Source organism: Olea europaea, unplaced genomic scaffold (genome assembly GCF_002742605.1).
Source record: "Olea europaea var. sylvestris unplaced genomic scaffold, O_europaea_v1 scaffold729, whole genome shotgun sequence".
NCBI lineage: Eukaryota > Viridiplantae > Streptophyta > Magnoliopsida > Lamiales > Oleaceae > Olea > Olea europaea.
This window is the reverse complement of record NW_019265692.1, coordinates 146,895-169,418: the sequence shown is the minus strand read 5'-3', so window position 1 is coordinate 169,418 and position 22,524 is coordinate 146,895. Positions and strand designations below refer to the sequence as shown.

The window sequence follows — 22,524 nt, the reverse complement described above, 5'->3', positions numbered from 1 at the left end:
GATTATATCATATGTGTCCGAATTGTTTCAATTCATGTAATGATATTAACAATTTAATTGAGAATATGGATTTCGGGCACGGGTCATTTACTTCCTGTACTTTAAGTCAATTGAGAACTTTTATGTACATATCATTATCATGTAAATTATATAGATAGGTAGTTACTATGTTCATAAAGTGCATGTCAAGCTTCTATGACATAATCAGATTCATTAAGAGTCTAAAATATAATCGTATTCATTACGAGAAAATATGTGTCTATTACGAAAGAACATGTTTCTTTATAATCAGTTTAAGTTCTTAATGAGAAACCTTAACTTACAAGTAGGATTTATATCTTGTAATTTCATTTCACTTTCTCATAAAAACGCACTTATATCTTAAATGAATTACATTTCAAGTATTCGAACTACAAATTCAAATACTTTTCATTTCTTTAAGGAAGTCAATTTTGTTTGTATGGTTTCTTTTCATTTTGACAAATCATTTCTATATTGATATTTTTTTAACAGGTTGTGGTTCAAAATTCTCATTTTATATAATTTGCGAGACACGTTAAAAGCAAAAATATTATTTCATTCTAATCATTTATGAAATAATAAATAATTTATTAAAATCTCATCATTTTAAGCCATTTGTGGTTCAACTGGAACCATGTCAATAGCATTTGATTAATCAATATTAACAAAATAAAGAAAATTCTTTTCAAATTATAATTTAATATTGAGTTGGTTAATTTATGCTTCTTCAGGATACCAATAAATTATTATTAATCATGTTAATAAATTATTATTAATCATGTTACATTTGCTCTTTAAAAGTATTAGCACAATAATATTATAAAATAATAAATCTTGTAAAATTATGCTATTTGAGAAGAAGTAATATTCTACTAAAATATTAATACAAAAAATTATTAGGAATAACAATAAAATATTTTTCTAGAATATTTGTAGATTTGTAAAGTTGTGATTCTTCTAAAGTAAACAACTTATTTTCATAAAATTTTCATATAGATTGGATCTCTTCATAAGATCGATCCTATAATTTTTTTGGAGACATGTACTAATTTATAGAGCACAATAAAATATTATTTTTATTTGTTAAATGATATTAAATTTTATTACTACTTCTTCAAGATCAATAGATCAATATTCTTCTATAATATTAAAATTATAATGACATGCTTTTTAGGGGCAAGTAATATTTTCTAAAAAATTAATATAATGCTGTGCTATTTCAAGAGCAATAACTAATTATTGTCTAGAAATATTAAATTATATAATTATTTACTCAAGAAGAAAAACATAACATATTTTAAATCTTATAAAATTATGCTTTTCTCGAGCAAGTAACATTTAATGTAATATTAATATTTGTAGAATTGTGCTTCTTTAGGAGTAATAACAGGATACATTATTATATAAAATGGATCAATAGTACAATAAAATTGGTGTGGCTATAAAAAGTTATTACGAAACACGCATGACTAAANTTTTATATTTTGAAAGTTGAGAGATTAAAGTAAAATAATTTAATTTTAATTATATCTTGGTCAAATAATTAAATTTTGATAGAGGAAAAATAAGTGTATAGATATTGAACTATTTTTATAGTTCGTAATTGATTAGACGATAGCGCTACACGGCCAGGATTAAAACCAGGCTGACGTGGCATTAGAAAGAGACAACACCAAAACCAAACAAAAAGAAAACTTTCAAAAACGTGAAATTCGTAAACCCACAAATGCAAATACACAAAACCTGAAATGTAAAACCCACAAAATCCACTTCTCTCTAAATCGAAATCAAAACCCTAATCGTCTCCGGCCGAACTCCAATCAAAGGTGATGCCAGTGCTCCGACACAATTCTAGCACTGTTTGGCCACTGAATGCTTCATTCTCCAGCCACATTTTCTTTTCACGTATTTTATAGTAAAATAACGGCAAAGAAATGAAGAAAAAGGAGAAGTAACAAAACACACGTAAACGAAAATGAGGAAGAAGAAGTACCAACATAGAGGACCCCGTAGTAACAGTGAAAATGAAAGAATTACAAAATTACACATGAGCTGAAATGAATTAAAAGAATTACAGAAATACGTAGAAACTAAAATGAAGAAGAAGTATTACCAAAATAGGAGGGTCCCGTAATTTCTCTACTGTTTGTGAATTGAATATTTTTCACTCCTTCTCCGAAGGTTTCTGAGACTTAAGGAACGTGAAGACGAAAGAAACGAGAAGTGCCACTTCAGTGTTTTTACAGTGAATAATTGAAGAAAGTGGGAAAAGTCAATACATTTGCCTCCAAAGTGTGTTCCCTCCCTCCAAAAAGAGGATGCCACGTTGGAAATTTTAAAGATCTGTTTCCAACCCTGGATTTAAGCCTCCATTACTTGAAAATGGGGGGATAGTGTTTTAAAAAAAATGAGTGGTTGAAAAAGAAGGAAAAGTTTTTTATTTACGTGTAATATTGTTTTATGGAAGATTATGTGATTAAAAATAGGAGAAAGAAAAATAAAATATAATGTAATTGAATTTAATGGGGATCAAACGGGGGCTTATCTGTCCAAGTAACTTTAATGTTAATTAGAAGTCTTCAATACGAAAAAAAAGTTATTTTAGATTAGACTATCCGGTTAAAAGGATAATGGGTTAATAAAGTTGGTGGAAACTTACAATATTAATTAAAGTAAAATTGTCTAAGGGCCAGTTTGGCAAAGTTTTTGCTTTTGAATTTTATTGAAGAGTTTTTTTTGGAGGAAATTATTGTAATTTTTGTTTGAAAAATATTGAAAAGTACTTTACATTTCAAAAGTGCGTTTATAAGAAAGTACATCGAACCAATTTCATCTAAAAATTATTTTAATTACCAAAGTATTTTAAAAAAATTAGTCAAACGAATTCAAAAACAACTTTTGAATCTCAAAAATTTCTTTTGACTTTTAGCCCCCGTTTGATCTCCATTAAATTCAATTACATTATATTTCATTTTTTTTCTCTTTTATTTTTCAACCACATAATTTTTCATAAAATAATATTATACGTAAATCAAAAACTTTTCATTCTTTTTTAATTACTCATTTTTCTAAAAAATATTATTCCCTCCATTTTCATTTTCAAGTAATAAGTATCAAACCGGGCTAAAACAATATGCGAAACGGGCCCTAAAACCACAAGTGGATCAAGTAACATCATATTAGTGTCTTGTTTTTTCTGGGATGCGTCATTTTTTTTATTTCTTTTCATTTGATTTTGAAAGAAATTCTGAGCAATTCGTACATGTCACATCAAACATAGCTGACATGGTTATTATTATTATTGGATTGTGGTGGTTGTACCTCATAGTGTACAGCCCTCCACGCATATGGGGCCCACCAATTATAGCAACGGCAGTTGTCATATCATAGTTCATATTGTGTTTTTTGTTTTATTACTGTTATCGATTCATCTTTTCATAAATTTACTGTGCATACTAAACTTCGTGTTGTGCGCGCGCACACACACAATATGTTCACAAGCAGTGAAGAAATAAATTATTATTTTTCATCTCATCTTTTTAAAAATAAATTATTCATTTGAAAAATTAAAGTTAGAAATAATTGAAGGTGTGCATACTTTTTGAGATTGGCAATTTGAATTTCAAAAGTTGTCATAAATATCTCGTATTTGTTCACATGGATGATGTTGGACGGACAAGGCCAACGAGGTCCTGTCCGTCTAGAATAATTCTTGTACATGTATTACGGTCGTATAGAATAATTTTTGTACACATAAAAATGGATAGTTCATCGTTTGATAGGATTGGATATAATCTAATTCGATTTGATTTTAACAAGAATCGAACTAGACTCAAAATTTTTGGGTATTTAACAAGTTAAACCGTCGGGTTCAAATTTAATTATGAAACCATTCGGATTCAGTTCTATTGATTCAGTTTGATTGGTTCGTTTCCATTCGATTCCGTATTATAATTAAATTTTTTAATATTTACAAACCTGTATTAATTCAACTAATGATATGTTCAATTTTAACTCTTATAAAATAACGTAGTCCAATCTTATGTGTCTTTTGCGTCTTTTTTAGCGAGTTCTTCATAGATTGGATTGTTAAAATTATAGGAAGAGGAAGATAGGGAGATCACACTAATTAAAAGAAGCTTTGTCAAGTTTTAATTTGATTTCTCCAGAACAGTAGAGTAAACGATTTGGATAAAATTTAGATCAATTTGATTAAGTTGGCTTTGAACTAAAAATTAGAAATAAAAAAATAAAATTATCTAGTTAGCAAATTTATTTTAAAAAAATAAAAGAATTTGACTTATTTAAAATAAATTAATTAAAAAAATTAGTGAGATTCGATTCTTTTTTGATTTTTTGGTTCTTGATCTAGAGTAGAGAACTGAACCAAACTCATTAGTTTTCAATTTAGATACTTGTTCATATATTTAACTTAAAAAGAATCGCTCGATTCGGTTCAATTCCAGAGTTTTGCTCAGCCCAGTGCATACCGCTTGAGAATCATGACAAGAAATTTCCTTTTTTGCTGTTATTTTTGCAGTTCACAAGAATTCTACCAAAGGCATAGATTTATTTACGCTCTGTCGCTTTTAGTTTTCATAATATATATATATATATTTTCGTTTGCCCAGATTTTATATTTATGAACCATAACCAATGGTAAGTGATTTTAAAATGTTGACATTTCATTGTTCTTTTGCTAAATTATAAACTTATCTTGTGTATATTTCATTTATTATTAGTAACTCGATAATTGGAAGTGAAATTAGAAGAAATGAACAAAAATCGAAGAAAAAAGATGAATTCCAAGATTTGAAGACCCAATTGTAAATATTCAATAGTCGATTACGATAATTAAAAATTACTAGGAGTCAATTAAATGCAACCAAATCTAGAAAAGAAATGAAATATAATCAAAGTATTTTCACAAATTAATTTCCAATCACACAAGTTATATTCCAAATTTTTATGCAAAAATTGAGACCCATTTTTTGTATTGTAAATGTTTGAATTGAAAAATTCTATTTCTAGCAATATTATAGCCCTTTGGGTTAACTTTTCAACTAACTTTAAATCATTCAATCAGATATCAAGAGAAATGTTATGAAAATCTCGTGATTTTAGATGGAAGTAGTCCTCGCAAGAACGACTTCTTTTCAAGGAGGGTTACATGTGTGTGTAATCAAGGAGAAGTTGTAGACTTAAATATAAGCTGTGTGTCTCGTCCTTTTGACATATTCAATGTTAATTCTGTTATAGTAAGCATGTTGAAAAGTGATCATAGGGAGCGTTCTATTAGCAATTGAATTGCTCTTAACAAATTGTATAAAGAAGTGGCTATTTCCTTGTACATGGAACACGAAAAGCATTGAAAGAACATAACAGACGGGACTGACCCAGAAGAGGCATTCCTTCTTCTCGCTGCTGAGCTTGCCGAGTCTAATCCCTGAAGCCAGGGCCAGGTTCTGTTCTGCCTTAAATTACCTGGAACCAACCCTATATTATTGTTTATGAAACATGTGTCGAAAGGAAAGAGAAGAATCTAAGTTCGAACTTGAGCCAATATATACATGAACTTCCATCTGAAGAACCAGGGACAGATATATTAACATAAGCATTGTTATTATTATTGAATTCCAAGCCTTTAAACAGAATCACAATTATTCGCGCGAACGCTGATACTAGCAAGATCTTTCTAATATTGCAATAAAAAAATATGCAGGTAGGTCTAGGAGAGGGGGGGGGGGGGGGGGGAAAAATCACCCGGACCAAACTTTGCCCAACTTAATCACTTGAAAAGGTCTATGATGCATGACTCGACCTATACCTTCCTGAACCAAAATAACCAGACTCGATTATTATACCTTCAACTTGGGGGGGGGGGGGGGGGGGGGGGGGGGGGGAGCAAAAAAAGGGACTTTCACGCCATTTTGTTTGCAGTTGATACATGAACAGAATCACAAGGACGAAGCACAGAGGAGGCTCGACGAGTCGTCCGAAAGCACGCCATCGGTAGCTGTAACTCTCTTAGAGTAGCAGCCATTATCATCCTTGTAAGTGTACCTCTGTTGAGTAGTTGCTGCACCAGAGAGGACATCATTATCCTTGACAAACACCCACCCAGTGCATTCTTGACGGGTAGACAAAGAGCTCGATAAATCCTCATTCGACTTCTCCTCTTTCAAGGAATGCTCGAGTTTTGTGGTCATCAAATAAGTATTCTTCACTAATCCAACCAAAGTCTTAGTTGTGATTTTCAGGGGAAACTTCCTCTCCAAATTGGTGCGCGAAATCGTATCACCTTTACTAGACTTGACTCTTACTTCTCGTTTAACCTTCACTTCCTGCTTCACAACCTTCTCAGTTCCACAGTTGTCGAGCTCTATCGTGTTCTCAAAATTCAACTTCTGATAAACAATGGTAGTTAAATTTCCTATACTCGAATTCACCCACCCGGAAAACTCACTCTTCCTCTTCGCTTCAATCTCGAACGTTCCATCCAGCTCGTGGAACTTCGATTCGCGCTCCAATTTTAGATTTGGAAGGCTGTATTCAATGCCCATAGCCTGAACTTCTTTCATATTATCATCCAACCATAAATGTAAATTCGCATCCACAAGCCAGAACGAGATAGCATCAGCCACTTTAAGCCCGAAATTATGCACCTTCCCATCAAGTAACATCCCCAAAAATGGGGTCAATTCAAAATCATAGGAAGGCAAATTAAACGCCCCAATTGCAACTACTGGCTCCCAAAACAGAGGATTAATCCCGTCCGAGAAAATCACTGGGAATGGGACCACTGATCCATAAACATTCTCATCGAGGGTCACCATAACTTCCCGGTAAGCGCCATGGCCTCGCTTTGTATCCAAATCGTTCTGTTTTATATAAGCATCCGGGGGATTTGAGTACCAAAACTCGTCATCCCCGTGAAATGAAACATAAACCTCAATCACAGCCTTGTATGTATTTGATGGAATTTGAATTCCCATGGACTTCACATCGAAATCACTCTCGATTTTGAACCAATGCCCTTCATCTCCATTTCCAGCTATCGGAATTATCAAATCCGCAGGCCTCTCATATATATCCAGTGAGTGATGCTCCCGATGTGATGAAGAAATTTTTGGAGATGGAGACCAGAGGATATTAAGGTCGTCGGTGTCGGTTTTGTTACTGTCGGTATCGTAGTACAAGAAGTCAAGTTTCAGCCGGTATAAACCGGGATTGAAATTAACGACGTTACCGAGCACGACAGTGAGGGTGCGTTTTTCTTGACGGAGGATCGAGGTATACCTGGTAATGTCCTTTCGAACTTCCCAGAAGATGCCATCTCCTGCGGTGGACTCGGCGGTGCTGCTGCGAAGGATCTCAGCGCCGTCAAGCCACACGCCCACAATTGGGTCATATCGGGAAATATTGGAGGCAACAATGAGGTGGAGGGTCACGTTGGTCCAAGTGCAGTTCGCCGGCGGGAAATACTCCACGTTTATCGGCGGCAGAGGGCCGATGAAGTGTACGTCGTAGGAGAAGACTGGAAGTGTACATGATGGTATCAAATTATCAAATGGCAGAGGATGTGTTATTTCAAAGTACTGTTGGTATGAACCTGATGTATAATTTTTGATATGACAATTGTGTTTAGTGAAGCGGGATTGGTGTCGTAGTGGCGGTTGTGGTTTTACAACTAAGGCGGAGGAAGAGGAAATTCGAATTAAAAAGGTTACAAACAAGAGAATGAAAGGCGGAGGTACCATTTTCCGGTGGTGGCGGAGGAAGAATTTATTTTACAAATTGGAAATTGTATTCTTGCCTTTGATATATCGATGAAGTGAGTCACTTCACTGTCGACAAACTATTACCATTAAATACACGTGACCCTTTAGGATAATGCGACTTGTGTACACCGTACGTGTACCATCACCTTTAGGTACATGATGGTACATGTAGGGTATACTCTTTTTCTATATTTATTAATTGAATTTTTTTTTTTAATTTTAAGAATTTAGAAATTTTACAGTTTGTTTGGAAGTGATTTTTTGATCGTTATTTCACTATTTCAGTCATTATATTTGACCTTTTTTTCACAAATAGATCCCACTTTTCTTTTAATGGTCAAAAAATTAATTTTCAAAATTACTCCAAAACATACTCTTAATGTGTTTCCCAATTTGTGGGATTTCGGTCATAACCCTTTCTAATTTTTAAACATTAAATTAATTGTTAAGAAATTGCAGGTGGACAGACCTAGTCAGGCCTTTTAATTGTTGCAAAAAGAAGTTGTGAAGCTCAAAAGGTCAAAAACATCCTGACTTTTCGGAACTAATTTCCAACAATAACCTTGCTATTCTTTAACTTTTAAATGACATCCACAATTTATTTGAAGGGTAAACTGGGAAATCAGATTTGGGTACCCTCCACAACTCTCCAACGGTAATCATGAATGGTGTTTGTATGGGAAATTATCGAGAATTCATTCAACGTGGCGTGGAAAAACATGTGAAGATTTCACTGTTTGGTTGCGGACCCCACATGTATTTAAAAAGAAGTGCTACAACAACAAGGATTGGCAACAGGTTTTGGATCAGACGACATGTATCGTCTAATCATTGGACAGAGTTAAAAAAATAAAAACCAAGGATACTCAGCACTTGTCTCTAATCCCGAGATTTAATCCCAGGATAAACAGCTTTCTCCATTTAGGGTATAGGGTATGTTTGATACATGGAAATTTTCTCTAAAAAATAGAAAATCAATTCCAACTTTCATTTTAAAAGTGTTTGATAGCTTCTTCTTCCCTTTTTTGATTTTTCCCTTCTTTTGGCTTGAATAATGTATGTACAATGAACCTTCATGCCTTGGCTTACATATATGTGTCTAATGAAATCTTTCAAGCCCCCTTTAAGGTATATATTTATAGAACAAAATTTAGGTAAAATCCTTGTTCAATTTGATTTCTACAAAAGAGTTCAAATTAATTTCTATCAAAGAGTTTAAAAAATAAAAGGAAACAAATTTTTTTTTTTTTTTTTTTTTTTATTTAACTCACGGAATTGCATTTCTTGGTGTTCTTGGAAAATTGAAATTTTCTTGGTTTTCATGGAACTTGGGTATTGTAGCATTTTTATTTTTTTTGGATAATGGAAACAAATTCTAAAAATTATTGTAAAAAAATATTTCCCTTTAATTGATAATTTCCATATAAAAAAAGTAAACGAACACCAAAATATAAATGATTTTCTTGATTTTCCTTTCTTTTTTTTGGTAGTGGAAACAAATTTCATCCCCTATACCAGTAAATTTTATCATTTTAATTGACAATTTTTATGTAAAATAAAGTTAAATGAATATCAAAAAATACTTTTATTTTAACATTTTTCACGTGAAAAATTATACAAATTAAACATAATAATTTATAATTCCCAGAAAAATCATTTCTAGGTAATTCAATTCCCTGAAATTCGTTTTCTTTCTACCCAAATTTTATCTTTACAATCAAACGAATCTTTAGAGAAAAAAAAAAATTGTAGGGCTCGCCCCCACATGTTTTTGCCTTGTCCTTATCGCTTCACTCATGACTCATGTGGCCCCCAAAATGAAATCAACCACACTACACTAACCGGGGCCATTGACAGGCCGCTGTCTGAGCAGATTAATTCAAATGAAATTGGCAAAAACTTGGAGTAATGGGCCCAAGCAATATTCAATTTAATTATTTTTTTTAAATTCTCTAAAATATTGATTTATTCAATGAACATTTTTGTAGACTTTTAAAAGTATTACTGTAATCAATTAAAACTTTTTATAAGTTTCTATAAGTCATGATTATTCAAAATGTAACAAAATAATTTTTTATTATATGAACTTTTGCGTAGAAAGTACAAAAATGATATCTTTCATTCATTCAAAATTATTGGAGATTTTCAAAAAGAATTTTTTTTTATATTTTTTGTCTTTCTAATATGTATTTTTTGTCTTTCTAATATTTCTATTTCATTTTTACTCTACGAAGCTTAGAACTATGAGTAAAAGCTTACTATTTTTCTTCTACCATTTATATTTGATCACTTTCTTTTTTCTTTTTTCTTTTTTCTTTTTGTCTCTCTCTTTTTTGTTATTTTTCTTATTTTTACGGAAAAAAGATTAAATTGTAATAAAAAATTCTTATACCCCCTTTTTTTTCATTTTTTAATTTACTTTTTTTATGTAAAAGATAAATTTGTAAATAGATAATATTTTATTTTTAAAAAATTAGTTTGTAATTAAATTTTAAATATCGATTAGTTATCTATATTTTAAAGGTTTGAAATATTTATAATCAGTTTACCTAATTGACTTGTTTTAAAAATATATTTTATTACATGTCAACTGCCTATATGAAAATTTTCACCCTAAATTCAAGTGAATTCTGTTTTAAATTAAAATCTTCAAAAGTTATATGACTTCTATAAGGTTTTAAAATATAAATATAAAGTCTATGAAAAGTTTCAACTAATTCTATACAAATCTATCATTTACACGAATTCTATAAAATTTATCATTTAAAAAAATATTTATAAAAGCCTTCAAAAGTACACACCATTTAATTTTTATTTAATTATTGCCGGTTTCACTCTTTTTATGTCTCAAACTTTAAAAGAGTCCTTAACTTACTTTATATAATCCCAAGATATTTTCCACTTGAATTGAAGAAAATGTAAAAGAATTTTATAGTGAAGGATGTCAATGAGTTGAGTCCAGTACTAGAAAATGAGGCAATAGTACAGAATTTTACAGACGGACAACTTTCGTTGCTATTATTGATAGAATTACAACAAATTAGCAATGGATTACTATTTTGTTATTATTAAAAATTAAATGCTAAATTAACGACAGAATTACCAACGGAAGATTTTCGTTAATATAATTTTGTTACTAATCCGTCGGTAAAAGTTTTAAAATAATAAATAATAATTAAATAATTTAGTGAAAAAATTTCTCAATGGATGATTTCGTTGGAAAAAATATTAAAAATGGTAAAATAAATTACCATTGGAAAAAAATTTGTTGGTAAACATTCAAATTAAATTTTTAAAAGCATTATATAATTATTAACGAAAAATTCGTTGAAAAATTCAAAAAATTTCAATTCCCATCTAAAATTTGACTTACCTCTAAAATTTTCATTTCCCTCCATCCAATCCCCACTCAAATATTTCATTTCCTCCCAAAACACATTGCCACCCCTGGCCACTTCTCTTCCATCAGCAGTAATGGTGTTTTGTTGATTGGCATTTGGCTTCCTCACTATGATCAAACTGTTTTGAACAACTGCGGTGCCTATGTGTGTGTTTTATTTTCTAGTGTTGGTTTTTGCGGATTTAAGAAGGTTAGAAGATGAGGAATTAGTATTCCAAACTATACATACATTATTTATGTGTGTGTTTTATCCACAAAATTTGGGTGCTTATTTTTTAGAAAATCGTGTGTGTGATTTTTTATGTAGTTATTTTTTTGCAGATTTTTTAAAAAAATTGTCCTTTTTTTTTGTTGTTGTATATTATATTATCTGTTGAAGGTGTGATTAACTAGGATCAATTAATCTGTATCCAATCTAATTTTTGAATTGGTATGATATTGTTTAGTGAGGGAGAAAATGGAACTTAAAATTAAGAAATGTTTACATTATTCTATTAGATTTCAGCATTTTTTTTAACACTTTAATGTACGAAGTTTTCGAGGAAATAATGATTAAAATAAAGTCATATTTTTTTAATATTTTAATTCAATTTATCGACGAAAATTCGTTGGTATCATCATCAACGGACAAAATTTGTAGGTAATTTGCGACGGAAAAAATAGTTGTTAATTAGTGACGGAAATAACCGTTGGTAAACACTGTTGGCTTATTCCGTCATTAGATCACCGACGACCTAGGTAATTCATCACTAAAATTAGCGGTGGGGTATTACCGACAGATTTTCCAACCGATTAATTTCGTTTGTGAAAGTCATTAGTGACGAAATTTAAAGCATCAGCGACGAAAATTTCCGTCTCTGAAGCTGCATTTTTTTGTAGTGGTCGAGTCGAATCGACTCGTAGGTCAAAACTTAAGGCTCAAAACAGTTCGAGTTTTGTTTGGCTAGAGCTGAGCAAAACTTTTGCTTGACCAAAAAATTTGGGCTTGACTCGAGCCTTATCAAATCAAGTTGGCTCTTTTAAAAAAATAAATAAATAAATAAAATAAGGTAGCAACTGTTGCCTTCAGCAAGGCACTATTATTATTATTATTATTTAATTTACCAGTTGAACAATGGCCCGAGCCGAGTAATGGGCTAGCTCGGGCCTAGATAGACACCCAAAATGGGGCTTGACCTGGTAGAACGGAGCCTTAACTCGGTCTAATTCGAACTTTTTTGGGATCGGCCGATAAGCCAAATTGATGTCCCTATTCTATATTATTGTCCTCTCTATCTTTTAATTACATGCTCTTTTGACATAAATATTATTGATTTTGGTTATATCCCTATTTCTTTCAACTAAAAAATTAAATTGAAACTTAATTCGACATGAACAATTATTTTAAACACACATTTTTAGTGTCTCTATATTTTCAATCATACATTTCATCATTTTTCATTATTTACTAAAAATTTGATATTTATCTAAACCAAACATAGGTTAAGATTCAATTGTGGATCTAGAAATTCAAATGAGCATGATCGAATTCAAGTGAGCACGAACGATTGCTAGACGGCCGTTGGATTCTAACTTCGCCCTTGAGCTTAGTGTCATACAAATTCACAAAATTTATTGAAACTCATAATCTCATCACATAAAATCACTTAAAAAATTTAACAGCTTTCTCAAGTTTTCCATTTATTTTAATATAACAGTGCATTACTTTTTTGAATATTTATTCAATTACGTGCCCCTACGCTGTGAACATATCATTAAAAACTTATAAATGTTTGATGGAGGTACCAACCTACCCCGTGACAATATCATTAAAAACTTATTAATGGTTGATGGAGATGCCAACCTACTCGGTGAATATTTCTCCAATTATACATGCAACCCACCGTGGGAAGTTTTCATTGGCCATTTTAGCCCTTATTTAATTTAGCTAAAAGTTTTGATAAAAAATAAAAAATTAAAAATTAAAAATTAAAAATAAGAACCATACAATTTCATAAATTTTATCAACTTTTCAATCACAAATTTTATTAATTTTTATTAAAAAATTTATTTTCTAACTAAATCAAAAAGGGATGTAAAGCCTGTTAGAGCCCCATTTTAAGTATGCATTTTGAAATAGCAGATTGATAAAAAAATATTTGGTTAAAAAATACGAAAGTGTTTTAAATTTTCTTGTGATATTATTTTATTGAAAAATGAACAGTTCAAAAAGAGAAAAAATATACTCTAAAAATAATGGTGGCTCTTTATTTAAAAAAAAAAAAAATCATGTTTTGAATAGATTTTTTTTAAAGAATGTGTTGTTAAAAATTAGGATTTTTTTTTTTGAATTCACGTTGATATATTTTATTATTTAAGTGTGATTGAAATTGTATGTGTGAAATAAATCGAAGTCAAGTCAAGTAAAAGGGGGCTTATGTGTCCTATTGACTCAAAAAGAAACGAAAAAATAAAAGATGACAAGACGTGTTTGAAAATAATTGCTATAGTTTTCATTCGTACAATTATTTGCTTATTGAAGGAGGGGATTATTGTTTCAATTATTGCCCTTCTTTCAAGACTAAGGAGACTCTAGAATGTGGTTTGTAGTTTCTTTACTTTCTTGTCACCTTCCATAAGTAGAAAGGAGAAAAAAAAAAAAGTACTTTTTGTAATTTCTTAACATTTTCTTAGAAATATTCAGTCTACAATCAATTCAATTGATGATGGATTTGCCCAGTTTCATATTTACGTTTGGATGTTAATTTTTAGAAATTGTCGGATATACTTGTGATTGACCAAATTCGACTTCTTGTAGCTTCAAGATGGACTTTTGACAGTTGCAATTTAGTTCGGATATAAAACTTTTGATTTTCAAGGACTTAAGTATAAATTAATTTTGAAACATTTGCTATTAGTGAGAAGTAGGTTCACTAATTTCTTATAAGCTAATTTGGATTTTATTTGACGTCTCAAAGAAGATTAGGACTGAACTGTAATTTTGAGAAGTTCAAAACATTCATGTGTTGGACTTTTGTAATTTTTAAAAGTTATATAGGGATCAAATGAGTACAAGGCTTTTATGTTGGATTTACGAGGCTTTTATGTTGGATTTTCTTGTTGAGATAAACATGGATTCTAGATTCGAGTGGTCCAGTGCTACCTCTTTGAGGTTAGTACCAAATCTTCGATCGGAATTTTTAAATAATGTATTGATAGAAAATATGTGGTTAAAAAATTAGAACTTTTTTTACATTTATGTGTAATATTATATTATTGAAGAATGTGTGGTTGAAATGATCTTAAAATACTGTTTAAACATTATTTGACCCTTGTTTGACAATCATTATTCAAACTCTCTTCTTTTAACATATTCATTTTCAATTATGATTCCGTTTGACCCCCATTAATTTTTTTTTATGCTCTTGTTTGAGCTACATTATATTCCTAAAAATGCATTTTTGAATAATGTATTGATGAAAAATGTGTGGTTAAAAAATAATGAATTTTTTTAATTTACGTGTAATATTATTTTATTGAAGTATGTATGGTTGAAATGATGTCAAATCACTGTTTAAGAATGATTTTTTTTGAAAAAAATGTGACTCAAACAGCCTATATTCCATTTTTCTCTCTTCTATTTTGAACCATACGATCTTTCATAAAATAATATTACATGTAAATCGAAAACTTTTCATCATTTTTTAAATACTCATTTAAAAAAAAAAATTATTACATTCACGAAATAAGATAATCTGCACTTAAACCCAATTTTTATTTTTTTATTTATTTATTCACAATTCAAAATTTTGTTTTTACCAAATATTGGGCATCAATCAGGATCTTGATAATTGTCAGTTTACTGCATGATGTTGGTTGTGATTTGTCATTTTATATCATGGTCTTTGAACAAGTTGGGTCCAGATGGCAATTAATTTGTTGGCCATATTGAATTCCTTTGTTTGTGACGCATACAGTTGTGTGGTGATCCGTAATTCCGTATGAATGATATCTGGTCCCGTGCTTCAACGAAAAGGATAAGACGACAAACTTGTAAAACCCATCTCGATCATCACAACAGTAAAATTGTTGTTACTCGTGAAAGAACTGTTGATCAATATCATTTCTTTTGTAATTTTGGCATGTAAGAGCCCCTTTTTCCCTATCCCCCACTCCACCCCCCCCGCCAAAAAAAAAATGCTAAAATTGTTGATACTCGTGAAAGAATCTTTAGTCAATGTCATTCTTTTGTAATTTTGGCATATGCGAGCCAATTTTCCCAGCCAAAACTTTTTTTTACTGAAAATTCATGCATCTTGAAGTCAAAAAGTTTACAGTATTGCTCCTTTGATACAAGACACATCTTTCATTTTTGATAAGTGAAAATATTTTCACTGAGGCCCTATTTATTTTCCATTTATATAAAAATAAGAATGAAAAATATAATCGTTATAGGTCCCACACAAGAGATAGAAATTTAAACATGGTGGCTTGATGTCGTGGATAACGGTAATATTTTTTTATTTTAATGGGAAAGAATGGGAAACAAATAGGGTTGAAGATGAAAATTTTGGAGCCCCTAGCTTTTGAGATTGACAAAGCAAACAGACAAGTGATCGAAATTTTGCAGCCAACGTGTTCAGTTAAGGGGTCATAAGCTTTTTGGGGCATTGAGGTTTTTATAGGAGGTTCATTAAGGATATTTTTATTAAGATAACAAAATTATCATATAACTGATTTTAGAAGGATGTGTCATTTTACTTTTTCTAATGAGTGTCTCATAACTTTTAATACTTCAAAAGAAAAGTTGATAAGTGCAACCGATTATAGCTGCACCGAATTAGGAATTTCGATTCTAGCTTACGTGTGATTCTAATGCTTATATAGTAGGTGTATTTCTTGGATAATGTAAGGAGAAAAGATTCATGTCATTTACTATGCCAGTAAAATATTTACATATGCTCAAATAGTTATGCTGCTATTGAAAGCAGACATTAGTAATAGTCTTTGATTTCGATAAATTTCGTTCCTATCTGATTGATTAAAAATAATAGTCTACATAGATTTTGCAACATTGAGGTATTTCTTTGGATGAAAGATGCCAAACCCACTCTTATTCTATGGGTGCTATTATTACCAAATTTTGACATTGAGATCTAAAATAAAAGAAATAGAAAATCAGGTTGCAAATCATTTATCAAGACTTGAGCAAACAATAGAGGTAGATGAATTGAAAATTAATGAAGTATGTTCTGATGAGCATTATGGAAGTATGGATGATATTAAATGAAGTATTCCCCGATGAGTAGATTATGCAAGTATGAAAACACCATGGATGCAGACTTTGTCAAGTATTTAGCTAGTGGTGTTTTGAGTTTGAATTTCTCTTTCAAGAGGTGAAAAATTTTCTCCATGAAGCTAAGTTTTATGTTTAGGAGGATCCATACTTTTGTCAAAGAGGGCAGACCAGATCATCAGAAGATATATACAAGAAAATGAGATGAAACAAATATTGTCACGAGTTTATGCATCAACTTCAAAAGTACTTCAATGTGGTTTGTTTAAGGATGCTCACAGCTTTTGCAGATTATGTAATAGGTGTCAATTTAATGATTGTATATCGGTCCAACATGAGATGCCATTGAATATATTGGAAGTGGAGATTTTAGATGTATGAAGCATAGATTTCATGGAACCATTACATAAATCAATCTATTTATTTTAGTAGTGGATTATATATCTAAATTGGTGGAAGCAAAAGCCTTGCTAACTAATAATGCAAAGGTGGTCTTAGGGATTATAACGAAGTACATATTCAAATATAGAAAACCTCAAGCCATTATCAGGGATGTTGGAACTCACTTCTGCACTCGTTTATTCACAGCAGTGTTATACAAATATAGGGTACAACATCGAGTAACCATTGTGTGTCACATCCTCAAACAAACGACTATGTTACGCGTTCAAACAGAAGTTGAAAAGGATTTTGAAACTCATTGTAAATGTATTGTAGGAAGATTGATCCAAAAAAATTAGATGATGCACTATGGGCACATCGCACAACTTTCAAGTCACCGATTGAGATGCCTCCATATCGGTTGGTGTTTAAGAAAGCATGCCACTTAGTGATAGATGTGATATTTGGAGATTAGTTGAGTTTATATTAAATATAAGACACATCTCACTTGTTTAGTTTGCTTTTAAGGGAAAAGAAATCGAAAAATCAAGAAAGCAGTACGAGTGAAGAGAAATTATATAAACATATTGAAAATTTGGTATTGTTGGGAAAAGGTACTTGGTGAGTTGAAATTCATAATTAAATTCAAGTAACATTGATATAACTAAGAATTAGTATCATACACACACTAAAAAGTTGAATACACTACATGTAGAATTTGAGAAATAACTATTCATTCTTTTATTTCATTAAGCTATTTGAATTTTAAGATTTAGATATTCACTTTGAGGTAACATTGAATAACATCTTGAATTGAATATATATGTTTATAGTTTAGTTCAATCTTTCTTTTATTTTATTCAAGGATGAACAAATGTTCAAGTTTGGACGTATTTGATGAGTGTGATTTTATACGTGTCTGAGCCACCAAAAGCGGGCTTTTAGGAGTGTATATTTTGAAAAATACTTAATTTTGCTTATTTGATGATTGATTTAGATGAAAACTCAATTTGGAAAAAGTTGGCTGGAAAATGAGTTTGGAGGAATTAAAGAAATTGGGGACCAAAACATTCAGCTAAGACGTTGAAGGACATGCCTCGAGAATAGAGGACATGGAATGAACAATTAGTTGAAGAAAGGATCAAAATGCATAAATTGAAAGATTTATGACTGTTGCGACACAACAATCTTAATCAATGTGATCGCTTGAAGCAAGAAATTTGACGCAATACTAATAAATATAAAACCATGAGATTGCACTAAAATACCATGTGTGATAGCATGGGTATACATGGGGGCACAAATTTCTAGATTTTTTGGTTTCCTAATTCAATTAAAATTATATAAAGAAAACATCTTTGGACTGATTTTTAGATAAAAATTTCGACTTTATAAATAGTTCCGGTCATTCTTTTATGAATTATACACAATTTGAGTGAGAAAAACATATATTAATCGAGGATCAAAGAGCAAAAGACTAGAATTTTTAAGATGTCTTGCTTGGAGAAGAAGATTTTTGTGTAAGATCTTTTTGTTTTTTCATCTTTGATTCATAACTCGTTGATAAACTGTAGCCCTTTTAGTTGTTAGTTGTTTTGCTTTCAATAATATGAGTAGTTAAATTATTAGTTAGGGAAAACGATATAATGTACTTTACACCCTTTATTTTATTATTTAAAGATTATAATTTAATTTTTCATGGCGAATCAAGTTAGAACGACTCTGGTACTCAAGATCGAATAAAATGCGATTTCAGTAATGCTAATAGAATTCGTTTTGGTCAATGTAAAGAGACTGTCTTTGACCTTTCATCAAATATAAGATTGAAAGAGAGACCCCTTAAAATTAGAAAATGAAAAGTAAAACTTATTATCTAAGAAAAGGAGCCCAAAGCATGAGTTTTGACCGTTGATAGGGGATGGGATTGGGTGTCCGAGTACTGATGGACAACTAAATATATGTTTCATAGGCTAGAATATGGCTCCACCTCCTCGTGGAGTAGATCCCGCATCCAGCCAAGTCTTTGACCAGGGAACGGGAGAATTCCCACTACTGCTGACAGGCTAACCGGGTTGTGAGCGCGGTGGGAACGAGCTTCATCCATCGCCTTGAGTGGAGCTTGGTTTGGGATTGAGCCCTAGCATCTCTCAGCTCATATTCGGCATATTCGGTCTTAGCAGCAAATCCTTCCTCCGAAGATGGACAACATCCGCTCTTTGACACATCATATCGTGGAGTTTATTTATGATTTTTAATGGTTAGGATTAATTGGACACTAATTCAATGAAATGTAAATATGTATGGAACTGTGTGATAAATTATATATTTAGATCATATAGTAAAATGCATGGTTATTTTGATCTTTTATAGGATCATTAGAACTTGAATGTGTTTGGCTTAGTTTTATTTGGATTCACATTGAGATACGATCAATTGAATTAGTTAAATACAATTAATTTGAACTCGAGAGAGCTAAATTAATTAATTAAGAAGAATTCAACCGAATACCGTAGTAGTAATGAATCTTGATATGTGAATTGGAGGTGATCACTAAATGAAATCATAAATCCTAACATTCCCATTCATACTTTAAAACCCAAATTTAAGTAAATTGTATTCTTTTAGATGAAATTTGTATACTTACATAATTTCGGTAAATTATAAAAAAAATATTCTTCTTTTTTTGGTCAATTAGGAGTTATAAGGAGTAAATTGAAGATTAAATAATAGTATTCGTGGAACGATCATACAAACTTATAGGTTCACTACATTACTTGTTCACGATATCTTTTACTTGCGATGGAAAATACACAAAAGGCTTTTGGCATCTATTTTCTGGGACTATTTATATATTTTCTTAACTTAATTTGTTTTTGATTTTATTTGTTAAGCTTTATTTATTTCTCTTATAGGTAAATATGGTATTCTTTGCATACTACATTCACAAGGAGAAAATCATGAATCGTGTAACTTGAAAATGTTGCTTCATATGAAAACTACAAATTCAAATGACAGACAATCCAGTGAGATTTTGCATTTCTCACATTAGGAAAAGTGAAAATAAAAATAAAAATAGAGAATAAAAATAAATTCAAAAGGATCTTATGGGTTTAGCTTGAACCACCTAAATTCCCCATGAATGAGTGAGTATAGAGTAACAAACTCGAAGAGTCACCAACAGATAGATTTTCTGTAGAAATCCATGTGGGTCCTATGAGGAACAAATGTTCTTCACTTGAGCAAGTTTGATGAATATCGATATTACTAGTCTTTTGAAACTCATATACCGTCCTGAGTTATGCAATACAAACTACATTGTCTTTATACAATATTGTTGGACAATCATTTGTTGCCCTTATCACGCTGGAATATGCTCAATTATATACATTCTCGACTTGAATCATTGATTACAATAATTTTAGAATGATTCGAAGATGTTATCATCAAGATTTGTTTTACAGATTTTCATGATATAGCTACTCTCCACGTGTAAACACATCCGATTTATGATTTTACTTTATGTGGATTGAAGATAATTTGAATTTTTATACCCCAACAAAGAAGATCCAATTTTTTTAAATAAAATAATCTCATGTCAATAGTACCTATTTGATAATGAAAAATGTGTTGGACATCATTCCAAATCTTTGGTATAAATATGATTCCACCGGCAAATAAAAGTTAATGTCATGGAGAAGCTATTCCTTCCGCTGATAAGAGAAATCCATATTCACAACACCATTGACTAGATAATTGATTATGTTTGCATACCATACCATGGTGTTTTCTACTTGCATAATCTGCTCATTAGGAAATACTTAAATAATTGATAATTCATATGCCTCTTTTATTTGTTCAATTCTTGATAAATTAATCTACCACCTGATTTTCTATTCTTTTTTTTTTTTTTTTTTGTTTTTATTCTAGATCTCAATCATGAATTCTTGAGACAATAACACCTATCAAATGAGTCTGTGACTAGAATCTTTCTTCCCAAACAAATATCTCAATATTCAATGATTAGTGTAGACTATGACTTTTGACCCAAATAGATAGAATGAAATTGCCAAAAGCAAAGATTGCTGCCAACATTTCATTTTCGTTTCTTGTATAATTGATTTTATAATATGTTAATATTTTGCGTATATAGTATATGACATGTTAGACTTTCTCCCTGCATTGTCCAATAACCATGCCTACTAAATAGGTACTAACATCACACATAAGTTCGAATGACAATTCTCAATCCCATGCAGCTATAACCGATCTAGTTATCAACTTTTCTTTCAAAATATTGAAAGTGTGAGGCACATCAGAAAAGTGAAACAACAGATCTTTCTCCAAGACGTTGCATAATGACTTTTCCAAAGGGAAGTAGGTTATTCAAGCTTTTATATATTCCTTTCATAATGCCAATGCCGACGACAAAAGCTCACATTGTGGACAAACTACGAGGTCAAGTTAATAGGTCATGTGCCTAGTAGGTGTAAGAAAATGTTAAATTAGGTTGAGGTGATTAATCTCTATGATTCTCTCCGAAGATTTTTGAATGAGAGTCTATAGCCTTTTTGCTGAATAGGGCCACCACTTGTGTTGTAAATAACTTAACCCAGCTCACCCAGCTGAAGGGAGGACTTTCGAAAGCTTACCTTTATCATCAATGGCTCTTTAAAGAAAGAAAAATTTCCTGAAGGTAAGTAGTTCCCACTCTTTAACTATTGAATCTTAAAAATCCTTAATGAACCTCCTATAGAAGTCCACATGTCCAAAAAAAGCTTCTGATCCCCTTAACTGAACTTGATGACTTCATTTCGTCGATTACTTGTATCTTTACTTTGTTAACCTCAATACAATAAATAGAAATCTAATATCTCAATATTGTCCCTTCATTCATCATGCATGACACTTTTCCCAATTGAACATAACATACGTTTCCTTGCATCAACTTAAGATAGGTGTTGCAAGCAATTGATCACCATTTTCGATCATTAATTTGTACTCTCCACCCAACTACTAGACTTGTTGGAATAAGCTCATTGATCTTATTATTCTGAATTGTAATTCCACCTTTCTTAGGCACTACATGGGCTAGAGTAACTCATGAACTATCTGATATTATATATATGATAACTGTATAAACAACTTTATAAACTCTTCTCCTGCTACTTCCTTCAATTTAGGATTTAATTTTCGTTTTCCCTCCAATGACGACTTTGAATTATCCTCCATGAGGATCTTATGAATGCAAAGACTTAGACTAATTCTCTGAATATTAGTTGTTATTAAACTAATGGCTGCTTAGTGTTCTCAGAGTATTCTTTGCAATTTCTTCTCTTCCAACTCTGATATTGTTAGCAATGATCCAAATTTTCTTAAAACTAGTGGGTGGGTATTCTTCCAACTGTAGGGAACATTTCTATATAACTAGATTTTCTGATTTAGTTGATTTTGACCATACTATACATGCATCATAAGGATCTCTATTTCAAGCTTGTCAATTACATCAATTTTCAAGTGACCAAAGTCAATGAATATTTCATAATCTTGAATACATTGAATATGACTAGCTCATTATCCACTTTGAGAATCGTCTTACCATGACACACTCAACCAATACTCTGGATTTTCGTAAAGGATTTTCCCAAAATTAGGATAATGTCTATACA

General features: G+C 31.1%; 1 protein-coding gene across 1 annotated transcript; it reads right to left on the bottom strand.

Moving 5' to 3' along the window:
* Nucleotides 1–5,564: 5,564 nt before the first annotated feature.
* Nucleotides 5,565–7,861, bottom strand: LOC111390931 (peptide-N4-(N-acetyl-beta-glucosaminyl)asparagine amidase A-like). The gene is made up of 2 exons (XM_023016055.1): nucleotides 5,927–7,861; nucleotides 5,565–5,771 (listed from the first exon to the last, which is right to left on the bottom strand). Exon 1 carries the CDS (start codon nucleotides 7,779–7,781, stop codon nucleotides 5,979–5,981), a length of 1,803 nt encoding a protein of 600 aa, XP_022871823.1. The 5' UTR covers nucleotides 7,782–7,861; the 3' UTR covers nucleotides 5,565–5,771; nucleotides 5,927–5,978.
* Between the last annotated feature and the right edge of the window lie 14,663 nt (nucleotides 7,862–22,524).

What these genes read in the sequence shown, in the direction of transcription:
- LOC111390931 (XM_023016055.1), bottom strand. Translation starts at nt 7,781, where the DNA reads ATGGTACCTCCGCCTTTCATTCTCTTGTTTGTAACCTTTTTAATTCGA.